The following is a 13873-nucleotide window of genomic DNA, read 5'->3' as shown; positions in this document are numbered from 1 at the left end:
TAGAACCATCACCGGGAAGTCCAAGCGTGAGCATATTACCCATGAACGCATAGGCCTTCACTGGCTCGCCATTGAGGAGCGCATTAAATTCAAATCCTTGACACTGGTCCATCGCTGTCTTTATGGCACGGCCCCCACATACCTAAAGAAGGAATTTCGCTGGTACGAACCAAGCCGCTGTCTAAGATCTGCTAAAAAAGGGCTACTCAAAGTCAGCCACACCAAAGTCAAAGCTAATGGACTCGGGAGAGCCTTCCCCACCAAAGCTGTAGCACTCTGGAACGAACTGCCGGATAATCTTAGATGTGAAAGTAGGTACCTGCCATTTAGGAAGCAGCTGAAAACATTACTCTTTCGGTAATTGTTATATATTCAGCATAGACTCCCTTGAGTCCCCTGTCACTTCTTTTCTCTTCTTTCTATGTTGTCCTGTGATCTTGCCCTCTCGTGTACTTGTCGCGCCCTGATGCTCGCGAGCTCCGGCGCGTTATAAATATATAAATAAATAAAAATAAAAAATAGGGGTGAAATAACAACAGTACATACACTCTATTACCCCAAACATGCACACATTGTTTACATATAACTTTTGATACAAAAGAGGCACTTAGCTCTGGGGGTGAGTGCTGGCCTCCTGCCTGCGCATTCTCAGGTCCGGTGCTCGGAGCAGTTCAAATGCTGCAAGAGAGTTTAGCATTAGTGAGCTGTGTTTGGTTCACATAGGGCACAATACAAGAGAACAGGCATCCCATCTGGTGACACCCCATCCCAAGGATTGTTTAGTGCAGACACATGCACGTGGAGTGTTAATCTGCTCATGCAGTCTATTAATGCCAAACAAAAGATGTGCAGCTGTACCCGCCGCAAACATGCGGGAAAAGTCGCTGTTTTCCAATGCAACGAAACGCTGTTAAGCACTTTGCTTTGCCATCAGCAGGTGACGTGATGTGGCGGGCTGTGCCCCCTGCGCGTGTCCCTCTGTGGATTTGGAGGCCAAATGATTCTCTCCTGTCTCTGCGCTACCTCCCTGCTGCAGAGCGTTAGTATTCAGCATGGGTTCTTTTGCTAGGCCCTTGCGGTACTTATCTGGCATGAGCGAGGGGCCGGAATGCTTCTTCCTTCACGCGTGGCCCCTCATGTAATCCCCATCGGCAGGAGCTCTGGAAGATGCGTCTGGTCGGGTTGCATGCTTAAGCACAAGCCCCGTGCCTTTGTCTTGCATGCATGCGCGGGCGCGAACCCCTACCGAAATGGGAGTGAAAAAGTAGTTCCCGGCCTGGAGGCCGCTGGGACTTGTGGTTCGCAGGTCTTTTTGCCTACAAAATGGACAAAGAAGCCTCTGATATGGCTGGAGTCTTTTCCTTTGGCTTTGTCTTGTTCTTTTCCCTGTTGTCATGTGCTTGGGGCCTTTTACAGAGCCCTGTCTGCTCCTTATAACACTCTGCACCCTGACAAACGTGACAAAAAAGATGTCTGTTAAAGAGCATGTGACATCATGAAGTAGTGGGCATTGCTTGAGAGAACCGGACTAAGAACTGTCATACAGATTATACTAAACACGAAAGAAAAATTACTTAAATTGCTCTACCTAAAAGGGGGAAATGTATTACACATATAATGGGAACCAGTAGAAATATATTGCTTTCAGCATGTGTATAAGAGACGGGAAACCATAGAAAGAAGAAAAGTCTCTCCAAATGTTAAAAAGCGGTAACTGCTAGCTGAAAAGTTGCAAATTAATTAAGATAAGACACTTTGACGATCTTGCAGCCATATTTGTAATCGGCTGAGCGGAAATACATATTGATTAACCCATGAATCAAAAATCAGAAGATATGGTATACATTTCAATAGAAAGGACAGTTGCTATAAGGCTGAGCTGATGTGCACGGCGGATTAATGAAAGATAACAACACATGTAAATATAAATGTACAACATAAATAAATAAAGGCTCCAATGTTGCACGGAACTATCATTTGTTCTCAACTAAAGTTGCAATAAATATCACAATTTCAAAGTACTTAATAGGATGTAAGTGAAAGTAGGCAATTCAGATGTTACAAAAACTTGGTGTATTAACAAATCTCGAAAGGTGTAACAGATCATTAACAATAAACAATCTTTCATATGTTACATTTTTAGACAGCTGACGAAAGCTCTCACAATCTAATAGACAAGTGTGGGCAATTCAAGGGGTAATGTCATGAAGGCCAGGCGTGTCAACAAGCAAAGAGTTCCAACATATCAAAAGCAATGGACAGACAGCCTGTCGCATAGCAGATCATAAAACAGCTGAGAAAACGCACGCAATCTAAAATGGTGTACACATTTAGCCTCAAAAACACTGTCCAATAGTAAAGCGTTACAAGAAAGGCAAAGATTAAAATCTTCATCCAATGCTCTCAGGTGCAGGGAATTCAAGGTGTGGATCCAATACACTTCCCTCTGTGGCATGGTACGACCATGGTTACCACCCCTCGGTTTAATTCAGAATATCCTAAATATTAAGAATCTAGTTGGTTTGCCAATAGATGATAGTGTGCAGGGTACGGGAGTGTCCATGACTTCTGGACACTCTTTTTTAACAATAGCCAGACTGTTCAGTGAAGCAGACGCGGACCTCAAGGTACAGTACATAGAGGAGCGGGAGGGCACCCCTTAGTTAGCTCTGTGGGTAAGGCTACAGCATTGCGTTGACAAATGCCCTGTGGATGGAGCTCACCACCAGTATATATACATTGGTTGTGACAAAGTGCACCCCCCAAATACCCAGAGAAGTGCTCTGGGGATATAAAAAGGCACACCAAGGATACGGTTTCTGAGAAAAGATCCCATGCAAGTGGCACAGGAGGTGGTCCGGCCACCAAAAACAACCTTGCACCAACAGAGGAAGCAGTGGCATGAATGCTCCCAACGGCGGCAGCTTTTGCCTTGGGGAATCAACAATGTGGAGCAAGACATGTCGAGCATTCCCAAAATACCTTTGTACCTTGTGTTTGCATCGCTAACACGTGCGGTGTGATGAATAGGATGATGTAAGATTGGCTGCTGGTGTTCCCCACACAAAGCATGTCAATCAATGGCAGTACTAGCCAATACTGTGCCTGCTAGTGGCATCCTCTGATCTCACAATGTGCACATCGGTCAAGTGGCAGACATCAGTGCTATTGCGGTGATGTGTGCATCATAGCAAGCCATACAATGTACTGTAATTGGTCTAGTAAAGCGCCCTTCTGCCACTTTTGGTGGTTTCACTGCACATGACTCTGCAAGACAAAAAGGTTGGGAATCATTAGTTGCACAGTGGGAGAGGCAAATGCAAAAAATGTGGTGTTGATGGGTACAGTTTGGATGTACCAAGTTACTGTGTGCCAATCTGCTTTCTTGGGGTTTGGTCGGCGAGACTTGGGAGTGTTTTATCCATAGGGAAGAGCTCAAGATCTTGACAGACCACGTTTCTTTGGGTCTGGTTAGCTGCTAATGGGGAGAGTGTGATACGGCTGAGCTTAGTCATGGCTCAATTAGCATTTCTTCTGTTCCCTCTCTGTCTCTCTCTCAAATAGATACATTGCATCTGATGTGCAATGAAGCAAGCACTTGCGAATTGGCAGATGAGGGAGAGAGGACAGACTGGAAATTCTGCTCATTACCATATCTTACATACATACTAAGGTTTGTGGAAGGCAAAACACCTTTGATTCAGAGAAAGGGCTGCCTGAAATCTGGGGACTGCAGGCACCCATTTCATCTACCTTGGTATTTTAGTTGCCAGACTGAGTGACACCCAAAACCTAACTGAAACATGGTAAGATGCTGTGATCGGTGGCCTGCTGGGACTTTTGCCCATCAGGGCCACGCCCATCAGGGGCAGAGCAGCGCAGGATATTTGTAAGGCATTTGGGAGGTGGTTGGGGCAGGGACCTGAATTCCTGTTGATTTCTCCAAGAGATCAAATCTGCTGTCTCCCAGAAGCCCAAAATTCATCATGCACAAGGCACACAGCAAAAGGCCAAAATGAAACTCCCCCAAATAGTCACAAATCACGAGGTGTTGAGGTCACACCAGGAATTTGGTTTCATAGTGACTCTTCTCAAGGAAACAACAAGCAGAAACGATCAAAGGCAGAGTGTGGATTCGTCGAAGTGCCCCAAATAGCTGGGTGTAGAAAGGTGAAGAGAAGCAGTCCGGCAGTGGGAAAGGGGCACTTGGGTGGGGGTGCTAGGATGGACAGTCCAATGGCACAGCAATCTCGAGTTTCCAGTCTCTCTGGCTCCTTGCAAGGTAGGGATCGCTGCTATAATTCCTTTGATTACGGTGAGTAATGTAAGTCATATCTTAATGGGGGCCTACATCTTAGGCAGGCAAATGCGGACATCATGTTGGCAGCCACTAACCAAAGGCTATGAAGAGGAATCTCATATTTTCTGCCAGAGCTTCCTATACACACATAGGCTGCATTCAAATCAGTTCTAGCGAAAGCCAAGGTGTAAGCAGCTGTGGGCACCTGCATAGCCACAGACATGAGGCGCTCAGCCTATATGCGTGCCACTAAGTTTAATGCAGACGTCCAAGAGTGGAGACTTGACCTCCCCTTCGAGGGGGTGGAATCATTCCATTCCTCAACGGATGAGGAGCGTAACAAAAGGAAGACAAGCTCCCAGACTTCTATGTCCATGGAGATGTTAACCAATCTGGCATTGAACGTCTTTGGTCTGGTGAAAAGCACAGGACATTGGACAGAAGGAGAACATTTGGTGGTTTCCATGGGTTTTAGGAGCGCAGAGCTCACCAACCCGATAGGTCGCATAGCCTGCATAAGCGCAAGCAGCAGCGTTTTCCGACAAAGGGTTTCTTCCAGTCCCCCTTCCAAGCCCCGGACTTATGTGGAAGGAAACAATGAGGCTGGCATCCGGGTTCACAGCTCTCCTGTGGGAGGCAGGCTTACCTCTCATGCTCAGTTCTTGCATGGGCATTTTGCAGACCCATCGCCCATTTCAGTGGTCGCAATGGGTTTCTGTCTACTCCTACCTCCTGTCCCTCTGTTCTCCCCACCCCTTTTGCAGATTAGGACTCCAGCACTTCTGGCCGAGATCTCGGCTTTAGTGGCCAACAGAGCGGTGGAAGAGGTTCCTCCCTCTCAGAGAGGGTCTGGCTTCTAATCAAGGATTTTTGCAATTCAGAAAAAGAACCAGGCTTGCCTGAAATTGGTGCTCGATCTGTCATTCCTCAACCTCTACCTACCCCTTCAAAAATTCAAGATGGTCACGCCAGCACTGATAGCTGAGTTCCTGTGTGAGGCAGATTGAATGTGCTCCCTGGACCTCAAGGATGCTTACCTAAATGTCCCAATATGGCAGCCTCATAGGTGTTATCTCAGGCTCATGGTTATGAGGCTCCATTTCGAGTACAAAGTACTTGCGTTTGGGTTGAATTCAGCCCCTTGGGTTTTTACCAGACTAATGAATTTGGTGGCCTCAATACTCCAATTCGAAGGACACCATGTTTACCCGTACTTGGACGACTGGCTGATCAGAGTGATGTCGCCAGGTGCGCTGCAACTTACAGTACAGCGTCTCATGGACATTCTATATGAGCTGGGGTTCTCGATCAACCAGCGCAATTCATAGGTGGCCCTCAATCAATCATTGTTTTTTCTGGGCCTATTGAGGGACATGCAGGAGCAAATGATTTTCCCTAAACCGGAATGTGTCAAAGCGTTGAAGGCTTCCATTGGTCACTTTCTAAGCAGAACTTTGACAACCGCATGGTGGTTCCAACACTCGCTGGGCATCATGGCGGCTTGCCTCTTGCCCATCCCCTTTACCAGGCTCAAGATGAGAATTCGGTTACATTTGGCGAGTTGCTGGAAACCAAGAGAAGGAATCACAGTCCACCACGATAACCATACTGGTAGACCTAAGCTTGAACATCTTATGGTGGAGAGAAAAGAAGAACCGCTCTGTGGGCATGCCATTTCTACAACCGACGGCGTCCGTAATGATGACAATGGGAGTCATCACTAGAGAACTGTGGGGCCACCCTAGGCAGCCACTCAGTACACTCTCTGTGGTCATACATGGACAAAGACAACCACATAAATGTGGTAGAGTTCAGGGCCAAACAGCTAGCGTTGAGAGTCTTTCTATCTGTTGTCAGGAACAGGGAAGTTCTTATTCAAACGGACAGTTCCACATGTAAGTATTACATCAAGCAAGGGGGAACCAAATCCCCTCCCCTGACTGATGATCCAGAAATGGGAGTGGGCCACGTCAAATGATATTCATTTGACAGCTCTCCATCTGCCGAGGGATCAAGGCCGTGCTCTCAAGCCTCAAGAGCTTCCATAGCAAGATGGATGGTGGTGGCTATTGAGGAAGCTTACAAGGGGCAAAACAAGGATTGTCCAGCAAATTTGCACACCCATTCAATCATGGCAAAGGCTACCGCATTGGCTTTCCAAAGACATGGGACTTGGCAGGTCATCGGCAGGGCAGCGACATGGGCTTACGCGTCCGCCTTTTGCAAGCATTTGTTGCCTAGACAGCAGCGCAAGATTAGATGCAGCTTTTGGCCAAGCAGTGCTGAGGAATCTATTTGGGTAAGGCTATAGGTCACCTCCCCTCCCTCCCTAAGGGTTAATAATCAGTTGTAATTGCCAATGAAGTATGGCGAAAAGGGGAAGAGAGGTAGGAGCAATTACAAGTTACTCACCGTAGTGACTAACATACTCCTACTCCATAGTCCCCATTTCCCCATATGACCCTCTGCCCCCCAACCCCTAAAATGTAGTTGGTCAGTAGTTTTAATCTGCCTGACGCATAAAAGGGGACTGAGAAGAGGCACCGGAGGGTGGAGTCAGCGGAGCACACACTCCTGTGACCACACCTCTGTGCGCCTTTACATTTTATGGGGAAATGCTTTTTTAAGTGAAAAAAGGTTCTGTTCCCATCCCTAGCGAGGACTAGGAGTACTTTATTCACTATGGTGAGTAACCTGTCATTTATGTGCAAAGTACTTATTGGACCTGATAGAGATCAATGTTTAACGTAATTAAAGTATATATTTATCAGTGTGGTGTAATTTCTGGGGAGAAGTTTGTGGAGTAATTGTACTTTTGTGTCAGCCTGCTACTCCTGAGCTAAGCTTGGTCTTTCTGCCATGTTACCTACCTTTAAGAGGGGCTTGGCTTTTCATTCTTGGCAGGTGTTAGCCCACCATTAAGGTCTGTGGTTGTAGATTCCTAAACAGAGGGTTGCACACAGTCTCAGTCCAAGTGAGCTGGCTGCCAAACCATGCTCTCTGGGGGTTATGGAGCTACTAGCAGCCAGATATGTACACAACAAATCAAATTTGTTTGGTACGTTTCTGGCGTACGTATCAGAATGCCCAAAATATCTGGCCTGGGTGCATCCAACAGAGCGTGGCTCTGCAAGCAGCACATGTATGTAGCAAGCACACACGGTTTAGCTGACAGCATGAGCATGGCAGTCCCCCCACCCACACACACTACCTTTCTACAGAGGGGTGCAGAAACTACTTTGAGAGGGCAACCTTAAATCTCATGCCCAAGTGGGCACAGTGGTATGTACCCACACCTATTATGTATGGTGGTGGAACTACCAACAAATGTAATGTCACCTTGTTTGCACATACAAAAGCTAACACATCCAAGTCCACAAACCTAATCCATCAGACAACCATAAACCTCTGAGATAGAATATCGTCGCTAGTGGCCATCACTTGTATGTGACGTGTAAATGAACTTCGATACATTCATTTGATGAGCCCTTTGTGTCTATTCCCAAGTACAAGGTTGATTTCCAGACACACCCTCGTTTCTCTGCAATTTAAATTCCATGTCACCCAACCCATTCAACTTCAGCATTCCACCCGAATCTACTACAGACACTCACACATACCCGTACGCTCACTCTCTCTCTCAATAGCATGCAGCTATACCCATCGATCAATTCGGCCTAGCTGCACACATACCAACTCACCTCCAGGAACTCCTCAACAGTCTTTAGAACGCAGCTACACTCCACAAATAAATGGGCCTAGCTGCACACATAATCTCATACACAAGTGCCACCACTGCCAGAATGCAGACCCTGGGGTCAACGGCCAAGCTGCACACATTCTACTGATCTCACACAACCACCACACCACGCCTAGAATTAGAATGCAACTGGCCGCACACATACTGAGTGCACCCAAGAAATAAATATTACCCCACTTTCTCCACTGACCTGGACTATTTTCATCATTATATGCTGATGATCATTGAGCCCTTCCTCCCAGAAGGGACATTTCAGTCTGTCTGCAATCTATGGTCATTGCACATATTGATGGGAGCAATGCACTGTTGATGCGGGTCCCCAAAAACGGTGCTGTTGCCCCTACAAACGTGTTTCACTCAGCAGCAAAACTGGTAGGAGGGGGGAGAGGAAATGTGATCATGTCTCCCCTATCTCGCGCCAGGTGCGTTGGCTCTTCCTGGAGTGTCTTACATAATCAAGAAGGCCTGTATTAATGGGAAGCCGAACTCTGGCAGAGAAGCTGCAGATCTCTGGTGGTTCACCTTTGACTTGTAGTGGCGCTAGGTTCAGATTAGAAGTCACTAAAATCAGGAAGGAAAAATGCATAACTAGTGCTTTTACTTATTACGCTTTTATTTTCAGTAATTCTCCCATCCCTTTATCCTTCCCTCCTGTAATTTAAAAGACCACTGAAAATGTCCTTTCTTGTGGTAAGAAGTGAATACTGTTCCAATTGTTTGTTTTTAGTATACTGATGACATTGGTACATCCGGTACATTTACTGTACTCTTTTTTATTATATATTTTGAAACGTTACCGTGTGTCTGTATTACTGTAAAGTGGAATGCATTATGGTTCTCTTTTGCCCTTTTGACATAGATTCACGCCTATAAAACAGTTAAAATAAATTAATAACATTATGGCAATCCCTGGCAAATGTCTATGCTATGCCCACCCACATGCCGACCGTGCTGGCTTTGCCAATGCTTGCTTACGCATGCAGCTGTCATTCATTTTGAAGAGAGGTCAAGGCCCTCTGCATTCAGCAATGAACCTACATTTACCAGGAAAAGAAAGGGCGGAAACAAAGTGCAATTGCGCAATAGTGTGCCAGTTAACCAGCCACCTGCTACACCATGCACAATACAAAGGTGAAAAGGAAACAGCGCAAGAAAACATGCTGCTTGTAGTCTTTGCAAATATAAGTCATTGATCTATTGTGCAGGTGTTTGGATTGTGTTTTCAAAGCATGTCTGAAAGGCAACGCGCGTATTTAGAGTGCGACACAGTTTGTGTTGTTAAGCATTGTTTGTTTTGTTTGTCAATCTCGGTTTGCTATTATGCAAAAGTATTTGTCTGATTTCGCCATCGTGTCCCTTTGTCTTCCCCAGCTCTTCCTGATTGTAGTGTGGAACTTTGAACTCTACATGATACCGCTCGCCTTGTTGTTACTTCTGGCATGGAACTACTTCTTGATCATATCAGGCAAGGATAACAGGCAGCAGGACACAGTAAGTTTTCTATGCCTTTCTGCACTGCATGGGTTATTGTGAGGAGAAACCTTGTTCTGTTGTTGAAGGGGGCAGACGAGAGATATGTCGGAAAACAAGGCACGGCAAGAGTCCTTTTTAGCTTTTTCTATCAAAACAGACACCAGAAAATCAATGGTTCCGTTTTATAAACAGTTGCCCTTGTTCCATTTTAACATGTCTGGGGAATAGGTGGGACGTGACGCAGCCAGTGGTCGAAGAGAGCGGGAGCGGTGCTCCTCTACTTTTTTAAATTACGTTTTACTGTTCCTATACTTTTATTTTAAAAAGATACCGTTCTGGAATGGTTTCATGTTAAAATGAAAGTGTAGGAAGAAGTTGAAACTTGCACTTTCAGTGCAGTACACTGAACGTTCCCTTAAACAGCAGATGCATGTGTTTGGGGGTTTGTATTGTGTGTGGAAGGGGGCGTGGTGATGGGGTGTCTGGGGAGTGGGTGCAGGCCAGCAAGGAACATAGACCCACTACTTCTTTTCGTACACTTTGACCACTGGACAGAGCACAAAGTCAGAACTGTCAGAATCAAGCTATTGAGCGACGAATCAGAAACAAGCAAGGTGGAGACCCCCACCTCCGTGTTAATACTAATGGGTCTTCCCCCAATTTGTCAATGTGGCCAAACAAATTCTGAGGGGGACAAAGACATCTCTGTAGAAAATTGTGCAGGCTTTTTTTCCTGTCAGACCGGTTCAACGGATCAGGCGAGGCACAGCATGCTGGCCCGCACTCACTTGCCACACCAATACACACGAGGCCACTCATGTACATGAAGACGCCCAGCACATGGGTTCATACAATGCCTGAATTCACTCAGCTGCAGCTGTCGGTCAGTCACTCGTCGCCAGTGTTGTAAAGTAAGACTCCACCATTTCCATTAGAGGTCGTTCACAATGCAGTTGCAGCAGTTACCTTAACTGGACAGTCAGAATTATAGCCTACTACCCTAATGTGGGCTATATGGGTCGTTGTACAGCATGGAAGGGGATGGCACATAGTGTATAGCCCCCGTCAGAAGGGCTCTAATGCTTGTCCTGCCCTGTGTCCTATATCCCATTCCTCTACCTAGCTGCGAGTCCTGAACCACCTCATTCCCGGTCTGACTGCACTTCGTGTCTAGTCTATTTCTGTTAAATTCTTATATTGTGCCACTCACCCAAAGGCCCCAGGGCACTCACAAGACAGAAAAAACAAGAAACAGAAAGAGTCAGCCAGCACAGTGGCGCAGGATAGAAAACGGATGTGAGATTTAACCTATATTTCTGTCGAACAAGAAAGTCTTGAGATGCTTGTTGAATTGAGCAGTTGATGCACAATCTCTGAGATCCGAGGAAGAGCATTCCACAAAGCTGGTGCCCAGGCATTAAACTTTGCGCCACCAATTTATTTAAGGAGGACTCTCGGTTGGAGAAGTCTGATATTCTTATTAGAATGTAAGGTTCGTCTAAAAAGAGTTTTATTGACTCTAGGGGAGAGATAGGTGGGGGTTTCTCCAGAAAGACACTTAGAAACCCTGATCAGGCCATTGAACTGAATTCTTTGGTTTACCGGGAGCCAGTGTAGTTTTCTCCGAGCCTCAGATACCTGGGATTGATGCTTCAAACCACAGAAAGCCCGTACTGCTCCGGTTTGTGTAACCTGCAATTTATTCAGATTAGTTTGGGTAGTGCCTACTAACAAGCTATTGCAGTAATCTAATTCCGTATTAACAATGACAACAGCAATCAGGGCTCTGGTTTATAGTCATAAAACCGAAAACAAAAATCCCGAATACAATAATCTCGAATCCAAAATCTCGAAAAAAAAAAAGTCGAATTTTTTTTTAATGACGTTTTTTGTTCGAAATGGGGGGTTCCCCCCCCCAACCCCCCTTTTTTCTATTTTTTTTTTATTTTAACCCATTTTTTTTACTTACCTGACCCCAAAAAAGCATATAATTAAATAAATAAAAAATTCGACTTTTTTTTTTTCGGGATTTTGGATTCGAGATTATTGTATTTCGAGATTTTTTTTTCGGTCTTTTGACCGACCACCCAGGGCTCTATTTGCTTCAGAAAGATAAGGACAAGCCTGCCACAGCAGTTGAATATAATAGGAGCAGGAAGATTTAAGAATGTTTTTCAAAAGATAAACGAGAGTCAAAAATAACTCCCAAAGTTATAACAGAATTCATTACCAACGATTGTGAAACGTTTGTATTGGGGGTCGAGTTTTTTCAGCTTTTGTTGTATGCCAAGAATAAGCAACTCTGTTTTGGAATTGTTGAATGCCAGCGAGTTCACAGCCATTCTGGACTGTATGGCCAGAAAAACTTAATTGACTCTTTCTGAGTCAATGGTGTAAGAGCCTAACAGTTCAATCACTATCTGGGTATCGTATGCATAATTTGCGAACTGTACCCCCAGAGAAACAAGGAGATCACACAAAGGTATAGAATATATCTTAACGAGCAGCCGCGACAAACACAATCCCTATGGAATCCCACAGGTGAGAAACATTCTTCGTGATTGGACATCCCTTTAACCACCTTCGCAGTTCTTGGTCCAAGAAATAATTTAAACCAAGAAGCTGCTGATGGGGCACATTTCCCACCTTGATCAATCTGTCCGTCAGAAGAGCGTGGTGGACTAAGTCGAAAGCAGCAGAAATGTCTAATAGTGGGAGTAGTGCCTTGCTACCTTCCTCAGTTATACCTGCGATATTGGATTTTAGATCCAAAAGTTCGATCTCCGTACCATTGTTAGTATGAAACCGAGACTGTTCTGACGCAGAAATATCTTGTTGCTCAACAAAGGTTTGATATTGACTATTTGCCATGTTGTCACGTATTTTTAACACAAGTGAAACGTTTGTGATAGGCCTACAGTTTCCTGCTTTAGTTGGATCAAGATTCTGCTTTTTTAACAAGGGAGTGATCCAAGCCTCTTTGATGGTATCTTGGAAAAGGGCTTCCTGAAAGGAACGGTTAATAAATATGGTGACCCTGGTATGAGGGTCATAGAGAAATCCTTGAACAGAGTAGCGTGAAAGATGTCCCCTTTACATGATATAGGTTTCATCTTTTGTACAACATCCATAACCTCTTCTTCTGATACTTCTTTAAACATAAATGAAGAGATCACACAGGACTGCTCCTACTACTAGTAGTCCCCACTTCCATTCAGAATTCAGCTCTCCTGAGTTCCGCCCACCTCATTGCCATAGAGTCACAACATCTAATTCCCAATCCATTCCCTTTCACCATAGACCACACCCACCCAACGAGTCTCGATTCCCAGGCACACTCACGGCATCTGAGTCTCACCCTCTACCCCCAGCCATCTGCCTCTTAACAAATCCAAATGAAATTTGGCCAAAAAACAGTGTTGTTTGAAATTGTGTCCGCTGCAAAATTTGAGGACAATCTTCCAGGTGATGCAGATTAGTGTGGATGCTGTAAAACATATTGAATCTCTTCAATAAACCTTTAGCACTGATTCTCTGATAGAAATTTAAATTTGCTAATGAAAATGTAACTCTTTCTTTTGTATGGTCTCTTGGCAGTGTTTGCAAACTTACCAAACCTTTAAAGTTGGCCTCTGATCAGCTTAACCAAATGAGAGAAGTCTGTGGACTCTGTGGCTTGGAATGTTTTCCATGCACTCTCAATGTTGTGAACATGCATTTATAAGATTGTGGACCAAGCATGGAAGTCGTCAGCGCTACAGTGCTCCTAAAAAAAGGCATGCTCCCACCTTCAAAATTGCAGGATCACAGTTCTCATGTTGCGCAGGCACAGATGACGTAGTTTGCGGAATCTGTTCCCAACATTATGAGCTACGAACATGACCCCACTCTTCATCACAGGCTGTTTCTGGTTAGTCAATCAGGCAAGTTGGAACCATGGCTTCTTGCTTATGTTGTCCATGCTTGATGGCTATGTCAAACAAACATTGAGCATAGATACTTAAAATGCCTCTCCATGTTTCTGAGCGGATACTGCTAGTGTAGCCCACACCAGTATGTCACCCTTGTTTGGTGGTGCCTCTGCCCGCTTGCTTTCCATGTATTTCTGTGATGCCAATATGAGGGATCTGCAATCAAATTTAGTGAGTTACTTGGCCCTCTGAAATACTAACACAAGAAAGGAGTTACCCAATGCATAGTGCTTCTACTAAATAGCTGCCCTGGGGTTTGTATGCTACAAAAGAGGGCACAAAACAGATATGTTTTCTGCCAGGTGGCTGCGGTCTAGTGTTTTCACTTCACCCATGCAGTCACGCTGTGGCATGGATAACCCCAGAGCA

The 13873-nt window shown here is 45.2% G+C and overlaps 1 protein-coding gene across 3 annotated transcripts in view; it reads left to right on the top strand.

The window, feature by feature from the left end:
- MCTP1 (multiple C2 and transmembrane domain containing 1) overlaps window positions 1–13873 on the top strand; it is a 3303831-nt gene that overhangs the window by 2792430 nt on the left and 497528 nt on the right. For all 3 annotated transcript variants that reach the window (XM_069627643.1, XM_069627644.1, XM_069627642.1), the window contains one exon: window positions 9432–9551. In XM_069627643.1, coding sequence (XP_069483744.1) covers window positions 9432–9551 — 120 coding nt within the window. The remainder of the gene's footprint in view (window positions 1–9431; window positions 9552–13873) is intronic.

Source organism: Ambystoma mexicanum, chromosome 6p, assembly GCF_040938575.1.
Source record: "Ambystoma mexicanum isolate Mex_15411 chromosome 6p, UKY_AmexF1_1, whole genome shotgun sequence".
Taxonomy (NCBI): Eukaryota; Metazoa; Chordata; class Amphibia; order Caudata; family Ambystomatidae; genus Ambystoma; species Ambystoma mexicanum.
Note: the sequence above shows the minus strand (reverse complement) of the source record. Positions and strands in the feature narration are given on the sequence as shown.